This window comes from Aulostomus chinensis, chromosome 7 (genome assembly GCF_037954235.1).
Source record: "Aulostomus chinensis isolate RoL2024-O1b breed Wild chromosome 7, RoL_Achi_v1.0, whole genome shotgun sequence".
Taxonomy (NCBI): Eukaryota; Metazoa; Chordata; class Actinopteri; order Syngnathiformes; family Aulostomidae; genus Aulostomus; species Aulostomus chinensis.
The window spans coordinates 11682259-11709989 of record NC_141326.1 but is presented as its reverse complement, the minus strand read 5'-3'; the positions used below and the strand labels follow the sequence as shown (position 1 = coordinate 11709989).

At 43.4% G+C, this 27731-nt stretch overlaps 5 protein-coding genes across 9 annotated transcripts; 2 read left to right on the top strand and 3 right to left on the bottom strand.

Annotated features, from left to right (window-relative positions):
- Window positions 1-9: 9 nt before the first annotated feature.
- Window positions 10-6574, bottom strand: slc15a5 (solute carrier family 15 member 5). The gene is made up of 10 exons (XM_086207940.1): window positions 6478-6574; window positions 4670-5029; window positions 4054-4276; window positions 3101-3270; window positions 1830-2050; window positions 1558-1744; window positions 1193-1381; window positions 638-769; window positions 419-527; window positions 10-151 (listed from the first exon to the last, which is right to left on the bottom strand). The coding sequence occupies exons 1-10, from the start codon at window positions 6572-6574 to the stop codon at window positions 10-12; spliced, it is 1830 nt and encodes a 609-aa protein (XP_086064066.1).
- A 751-nt stretch (window positions 6575-7325) lies between these two features.
- ccdc34 (coiled-coil domain containing 34) lies at window positions 7326-11098 on the top strand. 2 transcript variants are annotated; one of them, XM_086208432.1, is made up of 7 exons: window positions 7326-7477; window positions 7801-8085; window positions 8186-8330; window positions 8975-9082; window positions 10116-10274; window positions 10382-10511; window positions 10647-11098. In XM_086208432.1, the coding sequence occupies exons 2-7, from the start codon at window positions 7817-7819 to the stop codon at window positions 10847-10849; spliced, it is 1014 nt and encodes a 337-aa protein (XP_086064558.1). In that variant the 5' UTR covers window positions 7326-7477; window positions 7801-7816; the 3' UTR covers window positions 10850-11098. The 2 variants fall into 2 exon arrangements, with proteins under 2 accessions (XP_086064558.1, XP_086064559.1); XM_086208433.1 differs by having other exon boundaries at window positions 7332-7477; window positions 7804-8085.
- A 151-nt stretch (window positions 11099-11249) lies between these two features.
- rab19 (RAB19, member RAS oncogene family) lies at window positions 11250-15330 on the top strand. 4 transcript variants are annotated; one of them, XM_086208419.1, is made up of 5 exons: window positions 11250-11411; window positions 11842-11911; window positions 12299-12487; window positions 12853-13030; window positions 14368-15330. In XM_086208419.1, exons 2-5 carry the CDS (start codon window positions 11861-11863, stop codon window positions 14643-14645), a joined length of 696 nt encoding a protein of 231 aa, XP_086064545.1. In that variant the 5' UTR covers window positions 11250-11411; window positions 11842-11860; the 3' UTR covers window positions 14646-15330. The 4 variants fall into 4 exon arrangements, with proteins under 4 accessions (XP_086064545.1, XP_086064546.1, XP_086064544.1 ...); XM_086208420.1 differs by having other exon boundaries at window positions 11251-11411; window positions 12354-12487; window positions 12847-13030; window positions 14368-15323; XM_086208418.1 differs by having other exon boundaries at window positions 11252-11411; window positions 12847-13030; window positions 14368-15321.
- Window positions 14834-19427, bottom strand: hdhd5 (haloacid dehalogenase like hydrolase domain containing 5). Its single transcript, XM_086208417.1, has 8 exons — window positions 19051-19427; window positions 18068-18277; window positions 17877-17989; window positions 16882-16975; window positions 16774-16807; window positions 16519-16693; window positions 16246-16434; window positions 14834-16169 (listed from the first exon to the last, which is right to left on the bottom strand). Exons 1-8 carry the CDS (start codon window positions 19159-19161, stop codon window positions 15758-15760), a joined length of 1338 nt encoding a protein of 445 aa, XP_086064543.1. The 5' UTR covers window positions 19162-19427; the 3' UTR covers window positions 14834-15757.
- Window positions 19428-20040: 613 nt separating this feature from the next.
- ccdc77 (coiled-coil domain containing 77) lies at window positions 20041-27177 on the bottom strand. Its single transcript, XM_086208416.1, has 12 exons — window positions 27060-27177; window positions 26163-26211; window positions 25676-25862; window positions 24842-24984; window positions 24472-24568; window positions 23929-24019; window positions 23255-23346; window positions 22139-22287; window positions 21624-21894; window positions 21416-21541; window positions 21174-21326; window positions 20041-20869 (listed from the first exon to the last, which is right to left on the bottom strand). Exons 2-12 carry the CDS (start codon window positions 26195-26197, stop codon window positions 20723-20725), a joined length of 1491 nt encoding a protein of 496 aa, XP_086064542.1. The 5' UTR covers window positions 26198-26211; window positions 27060-27177; the 3' UTR covers window positions 20041-20722.
- Window positions 27178-27731: the final 554 nt, after the last annotated feature.

Sequence of the window (27731 nt, the reverse complement as noted above, 5' to 3'; positions counted from 1 at the left end):
GTCCCACCATTACAATATAGATTCAATGGAGGCGTGTGTGTAGGAGCGATCCATCGTGTCGTAGAACTGCAGACAGGCTTTATACTGCTGAAGCTTCTCAGTTAGAGGACTGATGCCCAGAGCTTTACCCTGCACGCTCAGGTCCAGGTACCTGGACACCATCAGGATTGCAAGAAAACACACTTTTATACTCAAAGCAACAAGTAATGTATGGCGGTCAGGACATTATAGTTTATATACAGTATATCATATACCATATATATATATATATATATATATATATATATATATATATATATATATATATTGTCGTTTCTTTTAAATCTTACTAAACTAACAGGCTCATGAATCTGCCGTTGTCATTCACTTTAATGCAAACATGATTATATTTATTCTCTAATAAGAGGTAGTGGTGTACCTGTAAGATATACTCCAAAACACAAATGTATTTATAGCCATCAGAGCTGCCAGCAGGAAAAAGAATCGCTCCAGATTCCCATCATGCAATGTGTTTGGGTAGAAGTTCCCTGCAATTATCGTTGTTGTTAATAATATTCCTGTTATGATTCCACTGTGATTTTCGTTTACAATGAGACACAATCAGTTGTTCCTATTACTTTTTTTTTTTTTACTTTACCTCCGGAGATGAAGAACACAAGCTGTACGCTGAAGGCTCCTAGGAAGCAGCCCCCTCCGTAGGACAGAGTGAGGAAGTGCAGGGAGATCCCTCTGATGTGGCTCGGTGTCAGCTGGAAAGATATGAGGGAACCTGCCGAAGATGGATGACAGTGGAACTTTTAGTTATGCCAATAGGGACGAAGCATGTCGTCTGCTCCAGCAACAGGGGAGTTCACAGGAGATTAGGAATGTAAGATTTATAAATACGGAATTTCTCCCCAAGTCCCAAAGGGAACACTTTCATATGACCAACAGGGAACCATGTGGGAATGTCTCAAATTGTTACGTGACCATTAAATAGACTGTTCTCCTTATAAGAACATCCAAGTGTTCTATAAAGGTTCAGGACGTTTGTCCCCTTTGGAGAAACTTCAGAGAACGTTCATCCCTATGTTGTTATTTGAATATGAAGCAGATGCCACCGATTGGTTGAGATGTAAAGGTGAAGCGTCAATTTTCTCGATGACCGACTGCGTGTAGTTTCACTGTTCAGTGGACAGTGGGCCTCACTCACATGCAGGCGTGACAAGCGCCTCGGCTACACCCAGTAGGATGTACTGGGGGGCCAGGTGGAAACACGGCATGGAGGACACTTGCAGAACCCTCCCTGAGAGCGTCTGCTCCACCAGCGGGTACGACTTCCTATGCATCTCTGACAAACCTGCTGCCAGGATGGACAGAGCTGCACATGCATGTCCAAGAGCTGTAAAGGGGAGGATAGAAGGCCGGGATGATGAGAGAGGGGGCTGCAGAACGGGAGTCGTGAGAAAATCGTTACAAGGGGGAGGATGAGAAAGATAGGAGAGCAAGAGAGATATTTAGGTGAAGATGTTGAAATTATGTGACCTATACTGGCGGGGTGCACATGGAAATACTCACTAATGACTTTAGTGGGTGCCAGGGGTGTTTTGTCCTTGGAGAGGTAGCAGGCGGTCACACACTCAATCAGAGGGGCCAGCAGCAGCAGAGGCAGGATGCTGATCACATTCATGGCACCAATCGGCAACAGGAGGTCATTCAGGTGAAGGTTTGAGTTCATCGTCTGTATGTAGTAACCTGAGGGAATCTGCAGGATCACAATAAAACATCGAAACGGCCCTTTTTTTTTTGCTGCTTTGTGCTCATGACACATTGTATCCCTGCCGACTTGCCTGTGTCACACAGGCTCTGTAGAGCAGCTGAAGCCCATACAGAGGGAAGAGCTTGGCCAGGACTTTAACGTTCTCTACATGGGTCTCGCTGTAGCGGCCGCCGTTATTCTCCTTGGCACGGTCCAGCCAGGATGCCACATCTCCACTCAGGTGGCGATAGTGAAGGCAGCACATCTTGAGAGAGTTCAGGAAAACTCCCAGTGTGGTCAGCAAGGATCCACCTTCGACCAAAACAAGCAGTAGTCGGTACTTGGTGTTTTCTGTAAGTTCAAATACTGCATGTAGGCTGGGTATGTAGGTCTTAGAAGTGAGACCAACCAAGTGCAGTATCATTTTAATGTCAAAGGATTCCAAATTGTGTCGCCTCTTAATAACTGTATTATTTCAACTAATACAGTTACTTCCTTTTATGAACAAAAACAAATACTTTGTCAATAAAGTAGTCAAACACCTTTGATTTCCTCTAACTAGCACATTAGCTTGATGGTTTGACCGGTGAACGCCAGAAGTCTGCATCGTGGCTCCACGTTGAAAAATCTGATTGTGAAATTTCAGAAAGATGGAAAAAGATCAAAAAGATCGATAACCCCCCCCCCCCACACACACACAACCACCAGTCGCAGCAGTATTCAGGATGTACAGAACAGGCCGTAGTCCACTAACTGACTGCAGTAGCTGTTCTCCTATAATGACACTATGGAGGGTTGTTCTCTATAGTAGAGCTCTGACAGACAGATGGGCAGGTGCTTGACAGCAGGTGAACCTTCACCAGGTAAACCTCTGCAGCTCCCTTCCATTAAAGACAAACCTTACTCTTTGGCACAACTCTGCAGAATTAAACTTGGCTAAAGAGCAGGAAAAGAAGACTGATGATGTGGGAACTGTCTTATTCAGTCGTATGAGACCAAGAAGAATGAGATAAATCATATGGTGGGAGGGTGAGGTCATGGATGAAACTCGTAGACGAACTTGGACGAAGAGGAACATTTCGGCGCGATAATAATCTAAAGCACGTCGCTAAAATCACACAGAGGTTTCTTGGGATGAAAGAAAGGAAAAAGAGCAGGACTGAGCCCTCAAATTAGAGGTGGACAAACGAGGATTTGAATCTCAGTGACGGGAGGTGGAGCGCTCACATTTGTTGAATTTAGTTTCTTCTTTGAGACCCACATTTTTCATTTGTTTTTCATCACTGGACACAATCTTGAATGATTTGACCTGAATGACAACACACAGGGACGTACTCACTTCTGGTGCGTACTTCATGTTACCTTTCTTGGGTTTGTAGGTGAGTTTGTTGCGCATCATGTGTATGGCAATGAGTGCCAGCAGCACAGAGGTGAAGGGGATGAGGAAACCAAGATTTTTAGCCACAGATTGCTGGATGTAAGCAATACCCAGAAACACAACAGTGGAATTCAGGTTAACCAACCAGTAGAACCTGAACGTAATGAAGACAAACACCACACTAAGTCATCAAAGGTAGTAATTTCAAATGTTATCAGCTGATGTGCAAGTAGACAAATTACTGTTACGGTTGCAGGGAATGGTTTATTAGTGGACTGACAGTTATTGGTTTAGCCACTGAACACAGTTTGCCATCATATCTGGTAGCCGAGCAACAACTTTTCTCATCAAGTCAGTACCAACATCAGGACAAGTTTGCAACCTTACCGTCACTTCAGTGCAGCGCAACTTATGTGGTAAATTAATGGTTGTTTAGTTTAGATATAAGATAAGATAAACTGTATTTATCCCATTCATAATAATAATAAATAATAATTAACAACAAACAGGATAAGAATATACACTACTGCTCGTTTCGTATTGCACATAAATGGATGACAGTATGGACGAAGTATTGCGCAACAAAGCCCAGTGCTAAGATAAAAAGACGAATGGAGTCAATATGTAATTAGCAGTGAACAGCGTAGTGCACACTAACAGAGGGGAAATGGACAGAGGAGGTGTTAGGTGGTGCAGATATGTGGGATGTGGATTGGATCGTTATGACATTTAAACATAATCACTTTCGTGCTCCCCAGAAAACGATCCCTTCCAGCTTGGACTATCCATAAAATCCTCCATGGCACTGCCAAAAGTTTCAACTTCGCACAAAAAACATCTAGAGGCATAGTTTAGTTCTTGTGCTACTCGAAAGATTCAGACTCTGATCATTGGCTGAAAGAGTGAATGAGTGTATCCAGGCAGAAGCATCACTCACCAGTTGAAGAAGGACAGGAGTTGGTACTGGTTGTACCCCTGGAGGCTGTACGCTCCCATTGGACAGAGAATAGCCCGGATGCCACCGATGCCCAGCGCCGCAGCCAGGAGGCCGATGTAGAACAAGACCTGCTGTTCCTGAGGTTCCAATTGATGGGTCATGTGATGAGTGTCAATGTAGAAATCTTCGAAAGGAAAAGCCACCACAGGCAGCATCGCGGTGCCTAGAAAGCACAATGCCAGGTGAAGGTCATGGCCTCTGACACGAGTGAGACTTCACACGCTTACGGGCACGAGGACACACACACAGAAGTGAGACCAGCTCTGGAGAATGAGCTTGATTTTGAGATGTTTAAAGACTTTGCATCTCAGTATCGTTTTTTAATCTTGTATTTTAAATTTGTGGGTTCCTTGCAGACTTTTTTCCAGACAACAGAATTTTATAAAATATAAATCAAATCTATAACTAAAACAATTGCAATTATTTATGTTAATTTGTCATTAAATAAAGAAGAGACGGCACAATGCCACTCACATATTTCAAGTGCAAAATTAAAAATATACATAGCTTTCCTAACTGTAGGAACGTTTAGTGTATGTTTTCTCCTTTGTCTTACCAAGGAAATGAAGGAAAGAACACAAGTAGAGCACTTTGGTCCTTGCTAAGCAGGTTTCTGCAAACCACCCCACCAGAACCGGGGTCAGGGTGCTGGCTCCTATGAAGCACAGGTTGACCGTAGCAGCCAGGTAGTTGTTGTAGCCCAGCTTCACCGTGCAGAAGAGAATCATGTTACATACAATGCCAAAGAAAGTGAATCTTTCACACAGCTCCACCAGCAGAACACAGATGATCACTTGGAGCTTCTTGCGGGACTTCTGTGCTGGCCTCTGCTCCTGAAGAGGGGAGTGAGAGAGCCGGCGCGGGCGTTGGTTTCCGCCATCAGGCAGTCTCTGATTATCACCTGCTACCATTCCACCTGCAGCTTGTCACTCTTCTTTGTGGACTGGATGTTGTCAGTACTGAGCTGCTCAGTATGTTTACTCCTGCAGCAGCAGAGGCTAGGGCCAGGCTCCCACACCCTGATGTGACTAACTGGACTGGACACATAACTACGTGCATCTGGCACGTGCCGCTGCCTGTTCAACCCTGTGTCACGATCTTCCAGCGAACACCTTAGTCATCTGACACATCATCCTAACGGATGGACATTAACGGAACTATTTCAAGAGCATCCCAGAAATAGTTCTATAATTACCAACAAAATACACACGTGGACTTGTTTTTCTTTCTTTTTGTGGTTTATGGACAACCACTGTATTCATGAATGCAGTTTTACACTGTCTGCACATTAAATTTGAGACATCATTGTCAGTGTTGCACAAATGTAACAATCCTGGACTTCAGGAAAACAAAATTGCAAAAGTTTTCAGCTTTAATGTAAATCAAAAACAACGAGAATCAACTTCAGGTTGTAGGCTATTTTAAGCACTCACAAAATACCGCAGTACTTTGAGAAAGCGGCCCCTCGGTGTACAAGCTCATTTTGACACACCTGCCGTATTTAGAGTCAAGGTGATACATGGGAGGGAGACGGGGTGCACGGGCAGCTTAGAACCAACTGGTTCAGAGTCACGGAACAACTGACGCTGAGAACAATCACCACTAAACTTATGGTGTGATGCATTGTCAGATAACACAGTCCAGGCCAGCGCTGGATACCAGAATAACAACTCGGCCCGTCCACAAAAGCAGAAATCACACAGAGATTTAAATTGATCTTGATTTAAAATTAAGACTTGCTGGGATAAAGATATGAGTCATCTGAAATGTGACGGATTGATTTCCGTCGGCCTAATGAATTTTATTTGTAGAAGGTAGAGCAACAAAGCATCCCTCATCAGGGGTAACACTGTTATAAAGCATGAGCCCTAAAGATTGAACGGAATTTTAACTGAATTCTCTCAAGCAAGGATTTGGACGATGCATCAGCTACAGAGTATCGAGGTTACTTAGATTGTCAAAGTAAAAAATATAATTTAAAAAAACAATACAAAAGTACTGAATGTAAATATGAAAATAACGTGAATACCAAATACAGTACAATAATAGAAATATAAGGGGGAAAAAATCCCTCCCTCTTGATCTAATTATTGAAATATTATCAGTATTTATGTCAAATAAGCATTTTATGCTCAGACCAAATAAAAAAAAAAAAAACCTCAGAAAATGACCTTAATAAAAGTACTCTTTGTCTTAATGTAAAGAAATGATCAACATTATTTTTTAAAATGTCCATATTGCTACATTACTCTGCCTTTTTTGGACACAAAAACTTGTCATGATGTAAAGGGATAAAAGTCAAAATGCTCACTTCCTGTAGGTTGCAACAAAACAACACATGAGGTGTGACGTGTAGAGCGTCACGCTGCACCATGGTAACCAACAGCATGGAGTCGAAGAAGCTCCAGAGATGGTTTAGAGTAGAGATACCGCGCCTCTGCACCGAAGAGTCGTTTTCCATACCCCCTACGTCACAGATCCTCACCTTTAGCCCCGCCCCTGTAGAAACCACAGCAGCAGCAGGTTCTGTCTTTCCACTGTAGGAAATGAAGTAGATGTGATCTTTTATTTCATAATTACTGAAGTAAGTATTTGACTCATTTTCCCAACTCATGTGTCTTCCAAAAACTCTGACTCTACCATGACACTGTCAGACAAAGCAGGAGGAAAATTACAACAATGTCTCCCAAGATCCTGCTACAACGGCAGAAACATACTCCTGCATATGCAAATACTGTGCAGTAATACCAGCTTAAATACCTCCATATCTACTAACTTTGTGCAGTGGGGCTACTTCTCGGTATGATGACCACTTTTAAAGAGGCAACACCAGAACACCTGAACACTTTAAGCACCTCAGCACTCAGAGCTCGAGTTCCTACAGCCCCCACGATTCTGGTTTGTCTTCAGCAACATAGTTTGTTGAAGTATTTTAAGAGTTTTTTCAGAATTCAAATACAGCTTATGTAAGTTCTAGTTTACTACTGTTACTGTCCAGACTGATGGTGTTGTGACGTTCGCCGGCACGTTTGTGCGGTTAACATCATCCTGCCAAACTAAAGATGGAGTCCTTTTTGATGCTGTGTTTGACGACCACACACGAGCGCTGTGAACACAAACACATTCTCAGGCCTTTTTTGTTTAAACTAAAGGATTTAAACGTGAAACCACGACTGGGTTCACTATGTGTTCGCCCACTGAGCAGACCGGAAGTGTGCACCGGGCTCGAGTGAATTATCTTCTCTTCTAAAGCGTTTGTGACGTGGTGGCTCATGGGAAAACTGTTGTTAGGAAGTAGCAGTGGAAGCAGCGATAACCAGAACACCCGACGGAGGCTTTTGTCCTAACTAAAAGTTATAATACAGTAAGTCAGAGTACCCAATACGTACACGGCGGCATTGGCTAAACCAAACAAGTTAGCTTGTCGGGAAGATGGATTCACTAGCGCTTGGCTAGCTGCGTTACCTCGGCGTTTGCGCCGAAGTCCTCAACTATCTGCTAACGTTTGTGCAACTGAAGTTGGCCCAAAAGAGAACTTTTATTAACTTTAAGCAAATTAGATAAGATGTGCCTCACTGTTATAACTGAATTACTTTATATCCCGCATGCATTCTGCGTGGAAGACTTATTTATATATGTGTGTGTGTGTGTGTGTGTGTGTGTGTGTGTGTGTGTGTGTCTCCACAGTAGAGACCCTTAAATCATGTCTGGAGGCAGGATGCCTTCCTGTCCCGCTTCTGCATCCGAGGACTTCAGCTCCACTCCCTTAAAGTCCAGCCATGGAAAACACGTCCATATATCCCAGGTTATGGACAATGGTGTCCTATCGGACGATGAAGACACTTTCTCCCTGCTGTCTCCCATCTACCATGACAGTTTCGACAGTAGTGAGGAAGACCCGGAACTCAGTGCAGGTCAGCAGACATCACCCGGGCGCAGTGAACACTCCCTGCGCATCAACTCTCCTGTCAGGTACTCCCGAGTTTCTGCAGATTTTACTAGAAGACTAGACTACTGGATACAAACAGAATCATAGAGTATGCATGATGTTTGGTCTGTTCTTGTTTAATAGATGCGAGTTTACAGAAACACCCTCAGAGCAGATGTTGAGTCCAGCGGTTGAGTCTGCTGTCTCACCCTCTCTCAGTGCATGGGAGGTGTGGCTGGTGAACAAAGCCAAAGAGGACCGGCTGAAACTGGAAAAGAAGATGGAGGAGGCAAGCTGATTTGTTTGAGCGTTGTGGAACTACAAGGGCGTGTACTGTCTTTTGTTCCTGTGGTCACTTTGGTCAATATCTCATCCGATGTTCCAATTTTAAGCGGTGATATTTGTGTGAATGTGCCCCTGATTTTGTCCTTCAAAGACTTACCCGCCTACCAGTAAGTCTATGAAATGAGAGGCGACTGTAGTGACTGTGACATGCACATCATATCTGTCTACCTGACAAGAAATTAGTTGAGGATATGTGGAAGTCAACACATTTAATACTGTCAGACGTGTCCGTGCTCTTTGAGGTAATTCAGATATTGTGTATTTCAATGTCTGCTTGTGTATTTTGCTCTCCTAAAATGTATTTGATGATTTGATGTGCATCACATGACATGATTTCATCTCTAACAGTTGGGGCATCTTACTGTCATGACACCAGGATGTTAAACACCGTAAAACACATGATGTCAAAGTGGTTTAACACAACACAGACACGACAAACACTGGAGCACACAATCCATGTCACAGTCAAAAACCTGTATTTTCCACCGGGGTTTTTCCATCACCAATTATCTGCTGTTTGATAGTCACACCTTTGTTCAACTGCTGTGTTCATCTGACGAAATTAATTTTTTTTTCTTTTGAATTAAGGAATGCCTACTTGAGGAAAAAAAAGAACAAGAAGAAATAGAACGTAAGAAGACAAAGATTATCACAGAGGAAAAGATCCAGGAATGGCTGAAGATGAAAAGAAAAAAGGTAAAAACAACAACAGTTACATTTTTAAAGGTGCGATATTTAAGTTTGCAAACAAGCTAATGCCGCTCCGTCCTCATCTTGTAGAAGTACTTTGTACCTCAAGAGGCAATAGTGAGTGGTGATAGCGTGAATGAACAGCGGCTCAACCCGCCCACACAGGAAACTCACTTTGGCCGCTTGCGTCTGCGTTCTCATTCTCGCAGTCACGGCTCAGAGCTTCTGATCGCAGCGTTGAGTTGGAACCTTAATTGACTAATAAACCGACTGCTTTGCCTTCCATCTCAGGCCAAGAAAGTTAGCATTTCCTTTATTGTTTGTTGTTGTTTATTGACACACGTACATCCTGGTACTATGCTGCCCCCTAGAGCTCAACAGTGACCAGAAGCTCCAGAAGTGGAAAACCCTTTAATATTCTCGAGATAGCAGTCGATCATTAGGTTGACTCACCTCGCGAGAAACAACTCTTGTCTCCCCCTGTAGAAACCTCCTGTTTGCAGGATATCAGCCTTGTTTTAAGAAAAACAAGTTTTTACCATCAACCTCACTGAGAATTACCACCCTACCCTCGTTGCTCCCCGGCCATTCCGAGCACCTGCAGTCATTTCCGTGGAACCTATCTGCAGAAACATTACTTTCCTCTCACGAGAAACTTCTAATATATTGATACTGTTGTATGTTTACTGACATCAGTGCCAAGCTAGCTAGCAATAACAAAATGGTCGGTTGGTCACAATGTGTAGTTAATTAAAACAACGTGACACAGTCTTGTACCTTTGCTTTTGTCTCAGTTGTCCTGTTCTCTTTTAGTGCTGAATCACATTTCTGCTCTAAAACGCTTTATTCAAATAATTTGCGGAAACGTCAGTTGAATGGGAATTTTACTTCCAAACCTGGAGCTTTTCTGAAGGTAGGCGGTCACTATTTAGTTGGGGTGTGGCTCATTTAACTCTGGCCAGTTAGTAAACTTACACATAATTTACCTTTAATAGTAAATCGTCTCAACAAAGTATTTTTATTCCTGTTTTTATCCAAGGAGAGGGAGGATCAACGGCTGAAACAGAGCAAAGAGGAGGACGAGCTGCAAAGGCAGCAGGAGAAACGAAAGGAGATTCAACAGAAAGCTGAGCAAAAGTACAGAGAGTGGCTGCAGAAGAAGAAGCAAGAGGAACTAATAGAAGAACAGAGGGAGAAAGTAACTGGGCTCTTTTTACAGCTGATTAGCGGTGGAAGGAGATTCTAGTTTTAAATTTCGTTTTTACTCACTCGTCATAATAAGAGATGTTTGCCTTTTTTTTCCAGGAGAAATTGAACTTGAAGGAGGAGCAGGAGAGGGAGCGCCGCAGGAGGGCAGAGGAGAAGTTCAAGGAATGGCTCGCAAAAACTAATGAAAAAAGCAAAGCAGGTCCCAAAACACCCCGCCAGCCAGCAAGTAAGTTCTTTTAATGTCCAGGAATTACTAACTATAAACTCTATTAGTCAGTAAGTTCAGTTATAAACAGTGTAAAAATCAACATCTTTTAAACGGCCTCGTGTGGGATTATTGTGGCTGTTTATCTTCCACCAGGTGCCTATGACAAGTCGTACCCGTCGCCCAGCTTCTACAACCCCGTCCCGTGGAAGCCCATTCATGTCCCTCCTCCAGAAACGGCACCAAATAAAACACCTGGCAGGAAAGCACAGAAACAGAAAAAAGGTCAACAGAGCTCCAGCGCAGCTTTAGGCTTCAGAAACACAGCGAGTGTTGCACGGACACTGCAGAGGAGATGACACGACGGACTCAATCATCCCGACTCATGTCACCGCAGAGCAGAACTGTAGTAATTAGCGTATTATTTTACTGTAGTTTTGATTTGTATTAATGATGAAAAAGGCTAAAAATTTAGATCTTTTTTTTGTTTTTTTTGTGTCTTTACAAAGATGTCATATATTAGCGAGTTTACACATATTGTGTAGCATATTTAGAATTTCCTTTAATGTGATTTGAATTTCATGATCAATAGAGTTTAATTCACTTGTTGTGCTTGTCTTTATTGTGCACACACCAGTATCACACACATTTATAAGGCAGCAGAAAGAAGCTGGCTGGCAGATAAAGATAGTGCCCCCACTCCGCCCCCCGCCCCCCCCCCCCCCCCCCCCCAATCCCATGGCCCCTCACACATTGTTCTGTGTCCAGCTGTGCCTCGTTCTTCTGTGGGCTGAGATGACGACAGAAATGAGTGAGGGGGTGGAGAGAGAGAGAGAGAGAGAGCGAGCGAGCGACTCAGATCCATCGCAGACCCGTCCTGCCTTCACATTTTAACTGTGGTGTGAATGTATGAAGCCAAAGGTAAACTAATTTTAATTTTACTTTGCTTAATTTCTCATTAGCTTTACTAGTTAAAGCTTTCTACGATCACGCCTTGCGTTATCAACACTTCACCCCCTCTGCTGTTGACAACTGTGGAATGTGTGAGTTGACAGCAGTGGGGGGGTGGGGGGGTGATGGCTTACTTTGCAGAGCATTGTTAGGAGTTAAAACAATCCAAAGGACAGCTGGTAGACATGTTAACACTGTGTTAAGAGAAGAGGTATTTACACTGCAAAGTCTTATCTCTGCAAGTGCTGCTCAAAGGCTCCCTCAGACTGTGAGAATTTGTAATCGGATGAAAGCTTCAATCAAGCACTCAAGAACGAAATTTCAGTTACCTGAGCCAGATGAAGGTGAAGTTTCAGTTCACCTCTATTTCTGCTTCTCCCAATTGTTTCTCATCACAAAGCTCGACTCCATATCCCAAGATGCAGTGGTACAGGTGGGCCGGCAGTTTGAAATCACGCCTACCAAGACAGGTAGGAGGTGTGTGGTGTGTGAGATGTAGAGTTTAAAGTGGGTGGAGGTGAGGAGGGCGGTGGAGAGGGTAGAATTGCTGACCGGTATGTTGGGGATCGTGACTCTGGACAAGAGGAGGAATAAGACTGAAGCTGATGTGACATGTCTCTGGAACCAAAATAGTGCAAGTTGTGGCTCGTCAGGGAGAGACTCCATCATGGAAGTGGGGTTTATGATCATGTTAGAAGAGAAACCTGACCTGTGGATTCACTAGAGTTGCTTCTCTGACTAGGACAGTTTCTGTAAACACTTCTTATTGACACAACTTGGAAGGAACCTGTTCTTTTACCTCTTGGATCAAGAGCTGAAGCCTTTTGTTTGTGTATATTCCTCTCTTCGTCATGCAGCCTGCAGAGCCGGAGATTGAAGACTCTTTTGACTTTCTTTTCAAAATCATCCTAGTCGGGGACTCGGATGTAGGGAAGACCTGCGTGGTGCAGAGCTTCAAGTCTGGAATATTTATGGAGAAGCAGCAAAACACCATCGGGGTCGACTTTACTGTTCGCACCCTGCACATCGATGGCAAGAAGGTGAAGGTACGTGCACTTTGCTCTTTTCATTTTAAAGTTTTTCACTTCAGTCTTCACCTCATCGGACTGGGATGAAGTCCACACACGCGCATTAAACTGCTCTTCTGAGTTTACTCATGTCTCAAAGTAAATACTCTCTCTGAACGGTTTAGTCCTCAGAGGAAGAGGATTGGCTGGCTCAAGTGATGTGTGTGTGTGTGTGTGTGTGTTTACTCTATGGGTGTGTTGTTGTTTTGCTGATCATGCCGGTCAACAAAAAGGACAAGTCAAACGTTAAAGAGTGTGACAGCTCATCAAAAGTCCGTTTAGTTTTTTTTGTACCAACACTCTTGAGACTTAGACTAGTGTTTTGTGCGTTGTTGCAGTTGCAGGTGTGGGACACAGCAGGACAGGAACGCTTCCGCACCATAACGCAGAGTTACTACCGCAGCGCACATGGAGCAATGGTTGCCTATGACATCACAAGGCGCGCCACTTTTGAATCTGTTCCTCAATGGATCAGAGAGGTGGAGCATTATGGAGCCGCCAGTGTGGTACTGATACTGATTGGTAAGACCATCAATCCATCCATCCATTTTCTTCTGCTTATCCTGTTAAGGGTTGTGGTGGTGGTGGGGGGGGGGGGGGGGGCTGGAGCCTATCCCAGCAGCTTTCAGGCGAGAGGCGGGGTTCACCCTTGACAGGTCGCCAGTCCATCACAGGACCAACACATAGAGACAGACAACCATTCACACTCACAGTCACACCTACAGTCAATTTAGAGTATCAATCAGCCTCGTCATTGGTAAGACCAGTTTGAAGTATATAGTGGTACTTCTTACATTTGTTTCTCTTCATAGCTGGACCCATAGTTTCAGGAGAACAGATTCGTCATCGATAACCAACAGGACTGCACCCAGCATCAGTGCTCCTCACCGTCACTGACCAGAGTTACCAAACTGAACTGCATCCAAATGCCACTCTTGGTTTGAATTTGGCTCCATAAGCCACCTGAGACTGATCTGCGTGGTTCACTTTAACAGGAGGGGTGTCGGGGACAGGCAGGGAGGTTCTGACACACTGACAGAAATAACATTGTCTTTGTTTGTAGCAAAGAGTCATTGGAAAAGAACAGGATGGTTTGCAATGTCGCATCACTAGCAAGGAGTATTGGACACAATATCCAACTAGAGGGACAAACAGAGAGCCCACCTCCACCGGAGTCCTAACAAAAAGCATCAGGACAGGTTCTTCTTTCTGGTGTTTTTGTGTCATCCTGCCGGTGGACAGACAAAATTTGCTTTCATTCCTATTTACACAATCAAATATCCCTCGACACAAAAGGAGCTCCATATTTGGATGAGCTGCATGAGATTTGATCTAGAGAAGAGGTGTGTGGGGGGGGGGGGGCAAACCTCAAACTTAATGTTGGGCCTTTGATATTTTGGCTTTTCACCAAACTAACATCCTGTGCAAAGTGTCGCTCCGCTCCCAAATTGATGGTAAACCACTTTATTTTGGTTACATCTGGACAGCCAAATCCAAGTTTATAGCAGCACAAATTTAGCCCCTGGGCCCCACTTTGGGAAACCCTCATGTGTAAATGAAAGGTCTGGGCTGAAATGGATGAGCTGGCTGACTGACAAAATACATCTGTTTATTTATAAAGAAAATTACATTTTACAGTCCCAGTGTCTAAATGTGATGATTCCACACTTTAGTCTGTCACATGGTAGTGAACGTGTTGGGAGTTCTAGTCAGATAAAACCTCGGGTTCTGGGTTGTCTGCGCTGCATTTGCTGTTGTCTCACTTTCTATGTGCAACAGTTGTGACAATGATCAGCTGATCAAAAGATAATGAAAGCAGCTGTGGCTCAATATTTCTCCTCCTCCGTTTGTGGTTGCAGGTAACAAGTCGGACCTCTACGCTCAGAGGCAGGTGTTATTCGAGGACGCGTGCACGCTGGGAGAAAGCAACAATGTGCTGGCGGCTTTGGAAACATCGGCTAAGGAGGCTCAGAATGTGGATACCGCCTTCATCCTCATGGCTCGGGAGCTGCTGGCACGGAACGGCATGACCATGGTGGACGAGGCCTCCCAGGATGCACCTCACTTCATGCTGAGCAGTAACACCTCGCACCCGGTTCATGGACCAGTGGCGTCAGATAAAAGGTGCGGGTGCTGACTGGGTGGCCTAAGTAGTCACCTTGTTTGGTCATTTACAGACTAAATTTTAGGAGAAAATACACAGCTTGTAGTATGTGAGTGTGAATGTATGTTCTGAATTAATATTTAAATTGTTCTGCATCATCATCATCATCATCATCATCAGCATAATGAAGGGTTTAAGTGTAGCCAGGAGTTTTCACTCGACAACCATTTGTGTTTCATAATTTTTTTTTAATGTTTTCATTCAGTATTTCTTATATGGATGTTTTCAGAAATGATACATTGTTATATCTGTCACTTAACATTTAAAATAAACAGAACGCGCATCTTTTGAAATCTTAACTGGTGCCACAATATGATATTTTCTGCTCTAAAATTTCTGCTTCGCTGGAAAATAGAAATTAATCTTTGTTCCAATGGTATGTTCAAAAATTACACAGAATTCCTTTTTAAAATTAAAAAGCATTAAACATTAGATTTAAAATAAAAATGATGAGGTACTACAGTGAAACCCAGCGATGTAAATCTTATTGGCGTAAGTGGTAACATGTAGAGTTGAGCATAAACCAAGAGGAAATGATGCCAGTAAAAACTACAAGGATCTAAACAAGGGTGTGGGGCTTGGATATTAAAAGGCGAGAAGACCCAGAAAGGTAGGCTGTTGCATAAAGAATAAAAACCGTCTTTAACAAATGACAACGCGTGCATCTTATATAATGTTTCTCTGGATCAGAACATCGTCCAGCTTATGGTGGAACTGCGTGAACTTCAATATTCAACCATGAGTTCAAAGTGAAAAATCAAGTGTAAAAATGTCGGGACTTAGCATCTCAATTCTTAAACTGTGTGTGTAGTAAAAGACGGAGCCCTGATAGACTGCGTTGGATGACCAGGTGCGGCAGAGAACATACGCAGGGCTGTTACAGATGGTGATGTCTGAAAAAATACTGTAACACATTACCATAGCAAATACTCCTAATTGGCCTGTGAGTTGTGTAAAAGCCTGTTGTTGCTTGTTGGAGTTTAACCTCCGGCACTTTAAGAAATGTCGCTAATCTGAGTAGCAAAACCAGGGAAAGTGGTAGAAAAACACAACCAGAGAGGCTCAGCTACGGTAGCTGGTGACGTCTACTCCAGCGGCCAGCCCTCCTGCTGGAATACCAGCTCCACCGCATCTTTTACATCCTGCACCACGAAGGATGGCTGCGTGAGGCTGGGGTCAAAGCGAAAGTCTCTGTGGCCGTGGAAGATGCGCTGTTCTGTCACCGTCTGGGTTGTGTCCGAGAGCAACTCTTCCTGGTCTCGGCTGTACACCCCAGTACAAACCAAGATGGAGCTGCACCCCTCGGGGAGATCCCCTTCTGACCCGTACACACCCGAAGCTCCGCCTAGCTCTGCTGATGTCATTTTTGGGGGGGCATCAGCCGCTTCTGCACTCCTACCACAACTCTTGGCTTGCATCTGGGCCTTAGAGTGCCGGGAAGCCTGGAGGTAGTGGTTGTAAAGGTTGGCTCCGTATATGTCAGCCATGGGGTTATCGCTGTGACAGAGGAGACGGATCGAATCATTCTTGTTCAGATGAACTACATGATTTTGTGGGTGACCAAGTAACTCACCCTATGGCATAGAGCCTCTTGACCGGTGTGGTCCAGCCAAGCCTCTCAGCCTGCTGCCTGACCAGCAGCTCAGCGTAGTTGTATGTCACCACGCTGGGTTTACCGATCAGAGCCTCGTACTTGAGGTCGTAACCCGTGACCTTCTTGTACAGACTCTCTAAGCACACCAGGAACATTCCATGGCCAAACCTGGGGGACGGGGACACTTGGTTTGATAACCCTGGCGGAACAAATCCAGATGTGCACACATGTACGACCTGGTTTTCGCTGTACCTGGGATTCTTGGCCTCAGCCATCCATAGCAGGTCCATGTTGCAGGCCAGCACTGGGATGTGAGGATACTGTATCAAACTCCAGGGGTTGTCGGGGTTTCCGTTGGTTAGAAGGACGTCAACTATAAGCTGGAGGTTGGTCTCCCATCTGATTGGCTCACCGAATAAGATGACAGCTGCAAGAAGGAGATCATATAAATCCCTCCATTCCTGCATCTGAATTATTAATGTGTTTCACTTCCAGATGGAATCATACCTCCTATTGGCCGCAAGCCTTTGGTGGGCGGGACCTATAGAACATGACGCAGGGTTGTTATTGTCTCCTGTTTGATTTGATCATGTATGTGTCAAAAGTTTAACTTACGCCGTCTTTGGGTCTTCTGTTGTGATCCACAACATCTAGCAGAGGATACGCCTCTCGGAGCTTATCTATGGTAACAACATCCTGGAAGCCCAGGCTGTGGTTTGGTGGGTTAAGATGAACACACAGTCACACACGCAACTGAACACACACTGAAATAAAATAAATCACAGTTACCGCAAATCCGTCACTTGGCCTGTGTAATTAACTGTCTGAAGAACTGAATTTTTATCACTTATATTTCAGAGTATAAACTAGCAGAGGATGAAGCGGTCATAGCTAGAGTCGCAGAGGTAAATGTCCATAAATTTTCCATGGGAACTAAAGCTCCGGAATTTGGGTTTTCTTTCTTCCAAAGACGGAATCAATTAAAGTTCAACTCATGTATAGAAGTCATATATGTCCCCATCACACGGTAAATGTCCATCGTCCATCCATCGTCATCTTCCGCTTATTCCTACACATTAAGGGTCGTGGGGGGGCTGGAGCCTATCCCAGCAGCCTTCAGGCGAGAGGCAGGGTTCACCCTGGACAGGTCACCAGTCCATCACAGGACCAACATAGAGAGACGAACAACCATTCACACTCACATTCACACCTACGGTCAATTTAGAGTACACGGTAAATGTATTTTGTATAAATTCCATTTAAATGACCAGTTTATAACACGTGCAAAGTTTCTGAACCTCACCATCACTCAGGTACAAACCTCTAAATCTCTGCAATTAAAATTAAAAGAAGGACTGCAGCAAAATGACCGTGATCAGGCTGGACGGACTGAATGCATCAGCCTGGATTCAAAAAGCTTATTGATCTCACGTTTAACTCCACTGATGACAAAACATCTTCAAGAGAACAGTGAGGTGACAAGCGAAGGGAACAAAGGGTACAAAGATTAAATCCTGATAGCAAAGTGGAACATGAATAAACAGAGCGTGCACACACTAAGGTCAACATGCAGAGGGAGTGCACGAGTCACCGATACTGAGACAGGATACTTGTGAGCCACCTCCTCAACGGGACCCTGTCCTGAGACCAGCACACACATTTTGTGGAACTGGGTAAACATTCTCAATGGACTGTGGGACAGCATCACCTGGTCCGGTGACACCTGAGGTGAAACAGAGAGGAAAAAGTGAGAGAAAGCCGCTGAGGATACCCAGAACGATTGAGGAGGTGCTGCTCTTACCTCCACCTCAAGCAGATGGGACAGATGCTCCGCTTTGGTCTGTCTCATGCAGTTCCCTGCATTGGTAACGAACACCACAGGCACTTTAAATTTCCCCTGGTGGTCCACAAGGTTCCTGAAGCACTGCTTGGCTGCAGGGATGGGGGTCCTGCCCCGCACCAGCACACCATCGATGTCAAAGAGGAGCCCGAAGGAACCCTGAGGAGGCAGCTGGGCCGGAGAGAGGCAGCACGTCATTGTTCATTAACTGTGATACTACAAGCTGAGCAGCTGTTATCTTTTCGAACGCACGCAGGACCAGAGAGTAAAACTACTACAGTGTTGAGTGAATAAGATGGTAATAAATGTGGCCATAAACTTGCGGTATCATAAAGGCCAGCGGTGGAATATAACTTCAGTATTAAGAAGTATTAAAGTATTTTTCATTCAAGTGCTGTACTTAAGTACAACGTTAAGGTGTCATACTGTGAGTATTTCTATGAAGGAGTTCTTTGAACCTCTGACTCCACCACATTTATTTGAACCCATCAGTTACTGTGAAGAGATTAAAAAAAAAGAAAGAACACAAAACCTGATGGAGATGATGTACTTTCTGATGTGAATACCAATCATTTCAAGAGGAAACACTCAGAGCAGCACAACTGGAACACAAATCCACTTTACAATGACCTTTAGAGGTCAATGGTTCCAGGACTGAACATGCCCAAGCACTGGATTACACGCTTGTCATGTACAACGTGTACTTTTTTGTTTTTACTCTAGATACTTAATGTAACTATCTAATACAGCTCTACCCACGTCGAGTACTGAATAGAGTACCAAGCGAACTGTATGGTATTTTGGTTGTGGTGCTGTGATTTACTTCAGCCATTCATGTGAAACAAGAAACCGTTCTTCAGACAGCGGTTTGAAGAAGAGTTGCGATTTTCTTTTCGACCCTCATTTTCTGGTGTATTTCAGTAAAGTTGGAATGACACACTTACACGGCTGTGATTTCTAAAGTTGGAAGACGAGATGTTGACATGTTTCGCTGCTCCCTCGCAGCTTGACATCAGCAGCTGCCAGCCGCTTCTCACAGACCGGAGTCTCTGCATGTCTGAAGGCCACCAACGGGTAAACAAGAGACCCTTGAACGTACAGCTGAGCTAGCTCCACCTAGGCTAATGCTAACTACCTTCTTCCACACACTGACGACAGGAGAAATGGGACATGTCTGTCGAACAGTCACTCAATACTCGAAGGTACATTGTCGTCTTGTCTTAAGGCTAGCAGCCATCATTCATCAGCATAAAATCGATGACCACGAACGCGCATGCGCTATGAAAACGGAACCTAGGCGACGTCATACCGCTCAACGGAAACACCTGCCAAGCGGGTTCATGTTTTGCGGTTTTTTTCCAGTACAAACTGATAGATTCGTTTTTTTTGCCTGGACTGAACCACTACCACGTTTTCCTCCGTTTTTTAGGGCCTGAGCCTGAAGGTACTTCAGGCGAAGACCCTATTATGTTTGTTTTACTTGTATCTGTTAACACAAAATTAAAGAAGTAACATTGAAATGAACTGATTTGTGATTGCCAGGAGTGAAAAGTAACCAAGTATATTCACTCAAGTACTATATGTACAATGGTGAGGTATCTGTACTTTGAGTATTGTTTTCATGGGACTTTTTACACACACACATCTATATGAGTTACTGGTTGCTTTAATGAAAAAGTTTTGGCATAGAAAAACACTAGAAAACCTGAAAAAGATGCCGTTTCCAATTCGAAGCCACCAAATTCAGGGGAACACAGTCTAGTGGGGCTCAGGGGCCAAATATGGCCCAGCGTAAAAAGCTACATTTCGCCTACAAATACAAATGAATACATCCAGGCAAAAAACAAACAAACTAAAATACAACTAAAATGATATCACTATTTAGGTTTTCTCTTAGGAAGGTTAAAATGCTCTAAATAATCCTTTTTTTGGGGGGGGGGGGGGGGCTGAAGAAGCATGAAACAGTGATGCACAGACAAAAAGGCATTTACCAACACCACACGGGTTTGCTCTTGCCCATCATTTAGTAGCAATCTTGGCCCATCAAACCCTAACCCTGTTTACTGCAGGTAAAGAAATTGTTTCAAGGACTGCAATCTTTCCTCTCTAACTGAAACCCCATTAAACCACTTTTATTGACTATCATGGTGTAGATTTAAGCCCGAGTTCATTCCTTGTGACAGAATTTCACGGGAAGTTTCTATTGAATTGCAAACCAAAAGATTATTTTTATATATTGAGGAACAATGTACAACAAAAAAAGTGATTTATGTGAAAATCTAAATGATCATGAATCAGTTGTAAAAATAGGTCCGTAGTAAACCTACCTACCTTTCCAGCTTGTCAAAATGAATAATCATTAAATTGGTCTGACGCGATCACACTCAGCCCTGCACGGTGGGACTGGAGACTGCAGCATTTTGATCCTCAGAACTTTTAAGTGTGTTAATTTGTCTTTTTGAGTTTTATTGGCAAAAATTCTTCAGTGGTTCAAAATACAAATTCCCAGTTGCAGTACTAAACGTAGTAGTACACAGTGCAAATGAAGAGTGGAATGAGGCCCACAAAGGACGCTACTGCTAAGATAAATAACGTCAAGCATCTAGGCTCCATTCCTCAGCTGAACCGCAGCTCATTCTCAAGTCCGTATATTTTGGCCTTTAGAGTCATCAGCTCTCCCTGGACCTTCTTGGTCCTGGTGTTGGTCTGCCGAACCTCGTGTAGAATAGCAAGATCCTGGTTGGGTCCGATGTTAAGAGTTACCTGCAGCACAAAACAGGTACATCGAGAAGCATTTCCAAACTTTGAAGACTTGTGGCACAATTTACAGCCAAGTGCAAGCTGGCGCTTGGTCGAGTCCCATTGCCAGTTTCAAGCCAGTGAATATGGCGCCCTCGCTATTTAACTAACAAACTGAAGCTCCTCCTGCACTACCAGGTGCTTCAGTAAGTTGGCGTGGGCAATTTGAATGTTTAGATTTACTAAACAATGTTTATGGCTTGTGTTGCGGTGACGCTACACCCAAAACGAGCACAAATGTTTGGACATCCGCCTCTCTGTCTCTTACCTTGACCAGCTGTTTCTCCACATCCTTCAGTTTCTGTCTGAGGTGCTTCAGGTCAGTCTTGAAGCCCTCCACCTCCATGGCTCTCCTCTTCTCCAACGCCTCATAACGCTGAGTCATCAGTTGCAGCCGTTTGGCCATTTTGTCTGAACGCTCCTGAACACGGTGGGAAACTGTTAGCCACATGAAGCTTTAGGGGCTTTAAAAGGGTTTGAGAAATAAGAACGTCAATAAAACAAATGCACCTTGAATATCTCCCGGCCTACATCCCCCTTCTCCCTGATCTGGGACAGTTCTGTTTCCAGAGTAATACACTGCCCTCTGTACATCTCAGCCAGACGGCGGGCTTGCTTCAGATCCTCCTGCACCGCCTGGTGAAATGGAACAAATAAGATGTTGGTTTCATAATGAACAGCAGAGGAAATGTAAAGCTCTATAACTAACAAACGCGACCTTTAGCTCCTGATTTTGTGCCTGCTTTGACTCTTGCTGTGGCCGAGGATGGAGCGGGGCTACGTGGCTGTTGCTGCTGCTGGGCTGACACGGGCGCCCCAGCTCACCCACGGCAGGCCCACCCTTCCTCGGGCGGGTCCGGTTTGAGTCCACCTCCCGCAGCAATCGGTCCTTCTCCACCATCCAGCTCTTCTCATGGGCCCTTGTGTTGAATTTTAGCTGAAGGAAATCTTTGGTGCTTTCATACAGAAGGTTCTGGGTGTGCTGGAGCCTGGGGTGAGATTTAGAGGTAAACAGTGGAGACCAACATTGAGGGAAACCAGCATTCAGACACATCGTTATCAGCACATTTCCATGATTTTTCAGTGCCTTGGAGGAAAATGTTACCATACCAAAATGTACCTGCCTACATTTGACTCAAAGTGATGACAAGCTACGGGGTTTGACACAACATAAACGTGAACTAAATTCAATATTAAAACACTATGACTTTTCCAGGTGTTTTCTTGACTCACTTGTCCGTCAGAGCTGTGATACGCTGCAGGTCTGCTTGTCGTTGTGCCTGCGCCTCCTCTGTTTTTATCTGACGATCCTCAAGGAGAGACTCCACCTGCTCTTTAGCCAGACGGGCTTGTTCCTCCATCTGTGCCTGTAGAGCCTCCACCTGGGAAGGTGACAAAATCATTACGACAAAAACTTTACAGGGTCATTTCGAAAAACAATTAGGAAAAAACAAACCAAAACACAGTTCTTTCTAAAGAGTGAAAAAACCTTCACCAAAAACCAAGTTGTATTGATGTGTAGTCAGGTCTGCCAGAGTAACCACTACAGCAGTGGACCTCAGGGCCCCAGGGCCGCCTATTTGTGGCCCCCGAACTCTTTTTTTTTGGTTGGGTCAGCACAAGAAGGCAAAGTGGCCATAAGGAGGTTCAGGAGGTTTCCGAATGGCCAGTGGAGCTTTTTTGATTCCTTTGTGACCCCAAACACTGTGTTTATATTACACCCTGCCCTCGCAGACGCAGTGTGTCAGAACAGCTACACCGATAATCTACGAGCGACCGCACTTGCACTTCACCTACACGCCCACCCCCCAGGACACAATATATTGGCCAGGACTTGTCTCTGTGCCAACGATACACAGACAGCCTGTTACTGGGTCACTCAGCGTTCACTGCCGGGAGCGCAATTTCCTCACTTTGACTTTCGTTTTAGGAGTGGAGTTTAACTTTTTTTTTTTATCAGTTTTTTAAACTGAAAGGGACCTTTGGTTTGATTTTAGCGTCGATGTTAGTTTGGAATTCTGGAGACGCCTGATTCACCATAGGACAGAAATACATTTTTCCTTCTTCCTTTTGGTTCTTTGTGTTTATATTTCAAAAGAAAAAGTGTTATTTACCCCCTCCTGACATGTTTGTCTTGGATTCATGACAGGGGTCATGTTTTGTTTTATCCAATTATTTATTTTTATATATATCAAAATAGAAATAACATTTTATTTTAGTTCGTTTGTTTTGAATATCACAGTATTATTGCATTTGGCCTAACTGACCTCAATAAATGGACAAAACTGGAAAAAATTCTTTGTGGCCCTTTAAGATTTGTATTCGAGTCCCCCTGCACGAGCGCCTCACCTGCAGGAGCAAAGTCTGGTTGTCGTTCTTGAGCTGTTCCACACTCTCTCCATGTTCCCCGTTTGCTATCTTTGCTCTCCTGCTACCAGTTTCTACATAAACAAACAAAAAATGCGGCACAGTCAGAAAAATACAGCATTGAGGGGTTTAGTAATATTCTTATTTAATCAACATTTTCAATATCCCATCACACATTATCCTGTTCTATTATATGACATTTCACATCCCCTTATTCTTTAATTTTCCTCACTATGTATTAGGGTTCAAAGAAATGGATAAATGATCCAATTGTGATTATTTTGACTGATATTGTAGTTGCAATATGATTCACACCATTAAAAAGGGATTATCACTCTTGTTTCATTGTTGACATTTTCATTAAAAAAAAACAACAACACACATTAAAGGGATAAATGGAGAGACTTTTGGCAGGATTCCTTCACCAAAGACAAATGTTCTCCTCATGCATGCTGGGATATTTCCACATCATCACAATACCCCACATCTGCAATGTTATTTTTTTTACACACATCTGACCTTTAGCAACTTAACCCACCTTTGATTTGAGTACTGCACCTGGCAAAATTGTTCCGCTCTGCAGTACATTCATGAACAACATTGAAAGAAAAATATCATCAGAAATGTCTCATCTAGGAATAGAAATGTGTTCAGACCTTTCCTGCTAGCGGCAGGTTTCAACTTTGTTGGCCTGAGACTGAGATTTTCCTCCAGCCTGGATTCAGGGTTCCTCTGTGTGATAGTTACCTGGGGGAAAAAAAAAAAAAAAAATCATTCTTAAGTTATTTACTATGACATTGTGAATTCAAAAGTGGATCACTCTCAGTAATTTTGTTAATGCTCACCAAATCATGACAAAATATTCAAACAAGTTAAACATTTGTAAATATCAAACGTGTGATAGTTTGGACCTTGAACACACCAAACCTGTAATCACTGTCAAGGCCAGAGTTTGAAATAATATATCATAATAACTGATGGCTGATGATTTTTAATTCAACATGGTGTAATAATCACACCTGTCCTCCATTTAGACTCACTGGGGCTCCACTCACACAGCGCCGCAGCGTGAACAGCACAAGCCACAAGACAGAACCTGATCTTTTCAAATCAGATCTGGAATATATTATGGAACGCGACCACCACTTTAGGAATATAGAATATAGGAACATTTGCTCAACAAATTTCTGGCGAAGTACCTTATGAGGAGGTTCTCTGTGGAAATAGGTGATTTCGCCCGCATCAGGCCCCACCAGAGCCAGAAGGTGCTGGATTTTCTTCCTGTCTTCCAGCTCTCTGGACCGCAGGTCATTGTTTATGAAGGCCCAAATACAGAGGAAGACAAGACTTTTATGATGGCTAAGTTCCATTTAGCTGCTTCAGCTGCACTATTGGCATCATTGTGACTTTTCATCAAGAAGACATTTTAAAATGTCGGTGTCGCTCTTTGTCATGAATGGCAGGAATCATGTAGCAGGCTCAGTGAGCCGTCATGGAAAGCTGGATCACTCATCGGTTTTAGCTCTGGGACAAACACTTTCAAAATCACGCTCTAAACCGCGCACCCACCTGATCTTCAGTCGGTCATTTTCAGCGTAGAGCCTCAGAGACTGTTCTCTCTCTTGAAAAAGGTAAACCTGCATGTCGCTCAGAGCGTTCTGCAGCTCTGCGATCTCTCCCTCACGCTGCTGCACTTCACGCTGCAGTTTGTGCTGGGATGACAGGCGACTGGGAGTTAAGAGGAGATCAGCTCACACAGAAACAAACATGGCTGCCCCCTGATGGTTGAGCAAATGTCGATCGATGAGAAGCGAAGGTTTGACTGATCGGAAGAAAACAGAGTCAATATCTCGTATTTGATGTTGAGGCAAATACACATCAGTGTATTAGAGAGATTGTGTGACACCTCCGTTACAGAGAAGCAGAAGTTCAGACTTTATTTAATTGATCTCTTTATCTCAAGCAGGAGTCATTCGCAGGCCTCTCCTTCTGTGTTGCGCTTTGACATCAATATCAAACTTTTAACACTGTTTCTGATCACATCCTGGAAAATGGGATGGCAAAGTGGCTGCGTAGTAACTGAGGGGTCGATGGTTCAGTCATGGTGATCACAACTCCAACCACCAAGTAAGAGTGAGCGAATCTTCCAATATTGTAAAGTGCTTTGAGTACCGCTTCGGCTGAAAGCCTTTATATAAAAAACAGTCCATTGACCATCGATATTTATTTCCTATAATTAACCACCTATAATTAGGAAATAACTATGCAGTAATAAACTTGGAATGACTTGTTGATTGATGGGATAAATTAATGACCACTAGTTGCCCTAGAAAATACACTCTGGTGAAGTGCAGACACAAAGAGCTGGACAGACTGAGTCAGTGACACGTCCCTGCTGCTCACCTGGTCCTCTGTGACGCTTCTGTACTTCTCCAACATCTGCTGCAGCTCCACATGTTCTTCGTCAAACTGGGCGATCTTCTGTCGGTAGAATTCCAGAAGTTCCCTCGAGGGACGCAAGTGTGCTAGACGCTCATGGATGGGGGGAAGAGGGGAGTCAGGGTCCTGACCAGGGGAAGAAATCTTGGTTCTGTGGGTTAAAAAAAACAAACAAAACCTTCAGTCTTCACCTACTGGGCAAAGACTGAATATTTGAGCAGCATGTGTTTTTCTTTGCTCCACAATGCAACACCCAAAGTCAGGAAGAGACACTGTTTTGTGTCCACAGTGACCTCTAGTGACGGCACACAATCTGCAAATGAATAAATAATCAGGCTTTACCAGACTAACAAAATAACTCCATCAACCATAAGTCAGGTTAAGTTCTTCCACATAAACCACTTCTAGAACAGTTTATCCTACAGAAAGTTTAAATGCAGATTGCATTTACCTGTGTGGTGGTGTGGCTTTGGTTGGAGATCTCATCCCAGCAACAGACACTGAAAACAAGTGAGACATTGAGGATGGATCCTCAACTGGTGACAGTGGAAACACAACGTCTGTATCCGGTACTTAAATAGTCTTGGTTATGTTATGGCTATGTGTGCAGCAATAGTCTGGTACCACCTTTTTCCAACTATAACTACCTTTTATTATTTTTTGCCTTAATGTTATTTATTCTAAATTGGCCATTACAAGGAAGTCAGTATACATTCATAATTATGTTATGAGCAGATTATCTCTCAATTGTGTTGTTATTTTGAAGAAAAAAGCAGTACACAATCATATTTTACAAATGTTACCACGAAAACAGTTGCAAAGACAACATATGAATTAAAAGTGCACCTTCACTTTATAAATGTATTCAAATTTCACTTCATTTCCAATTAAAATTACTTAATATAGTTTACAATAATAAAATCAATATAGAATAAAAGACAGAATGCGATTAAAACTTCGTGTTTTTTATTTTTTTTTATTTTCATTCACTTAATTTAATTTGGGGGGCTGCTCTATTCTCGAATTTTTGCATGTGAGTGGGCGCCAGGGGGCAGAATTTCTTAGAAACAACAATATTTCAAGTTCTTGCAAACATTCAGCGAAAAAAAACAACAACATAATACCCTAGGGCAGCTTAAAATTTTGCTTGAATCGAAATGTAAAGAGTATTTTAAATGTTAGTATCTCAGACTTGTTAATGGCGATTTACTGTTGAAAAACCTTCGTTTATGTGTATATGTGTAAACATGTATGAGCTCAACCCGTCAAATTCACATTGGCCGTCACTACTCATATGTAGTTATTAGTGGTTCTGTTTATTTAAACGTTTTTCGTATTATTTACATACCGTTCGAGGCGTCAACAGTTGTCTCGCAGCTAAATCCTTCGTTCAGTTCGTTGCTACCAAGCGTTTAAAACCCGGAAGTTCACGCCCCGTCGTCTTCTTCGTTGGTATCAGGCTGGGTGTTTATAAGTTCGCCGGCCAGCGGTACTAGTTGTAAAATTACTGCCCCTAAGCAGGTGTGTGTCAGTGGGCAGTTTACTCTCTTTATTAAAACGCGTAATTATTAATAATGGCAAAAATTCCATAAAGCTACATTTTAGCTATGCGTGAAACAAAAGACAGAAAGTTAAATGTGTGAGCACATATTTTCATTTTCAAGAGCAGTGAAATGATTTACATTTCGCATTTTGTAAGATAGTGTGTGACTGAACTGGACTGGACGGTTCCTGGAACACGTCTCTATCCGGCTGTCCGCCTAACTGGGACCAGTTTTGGCGAAGTTTTCTAGAAGTTATGCTAAAAATCAACCAAGGGGAAGTCCCAAGGGTTGGGAAACCTTTTGTTGATGTTTGTTTTAAATGTGCACAGCTATTAATAGTCAGAAATAAGGTCTGCACATCAGTTGCATAGTTTTCGATATTTTTGTCAAGCTCCCTAGGAAACTATCAGATACATGACGAGACTTTCCCTTCAAAATATAAGCTTACATGTACAATTATGTGAAGAAGAGAAGTA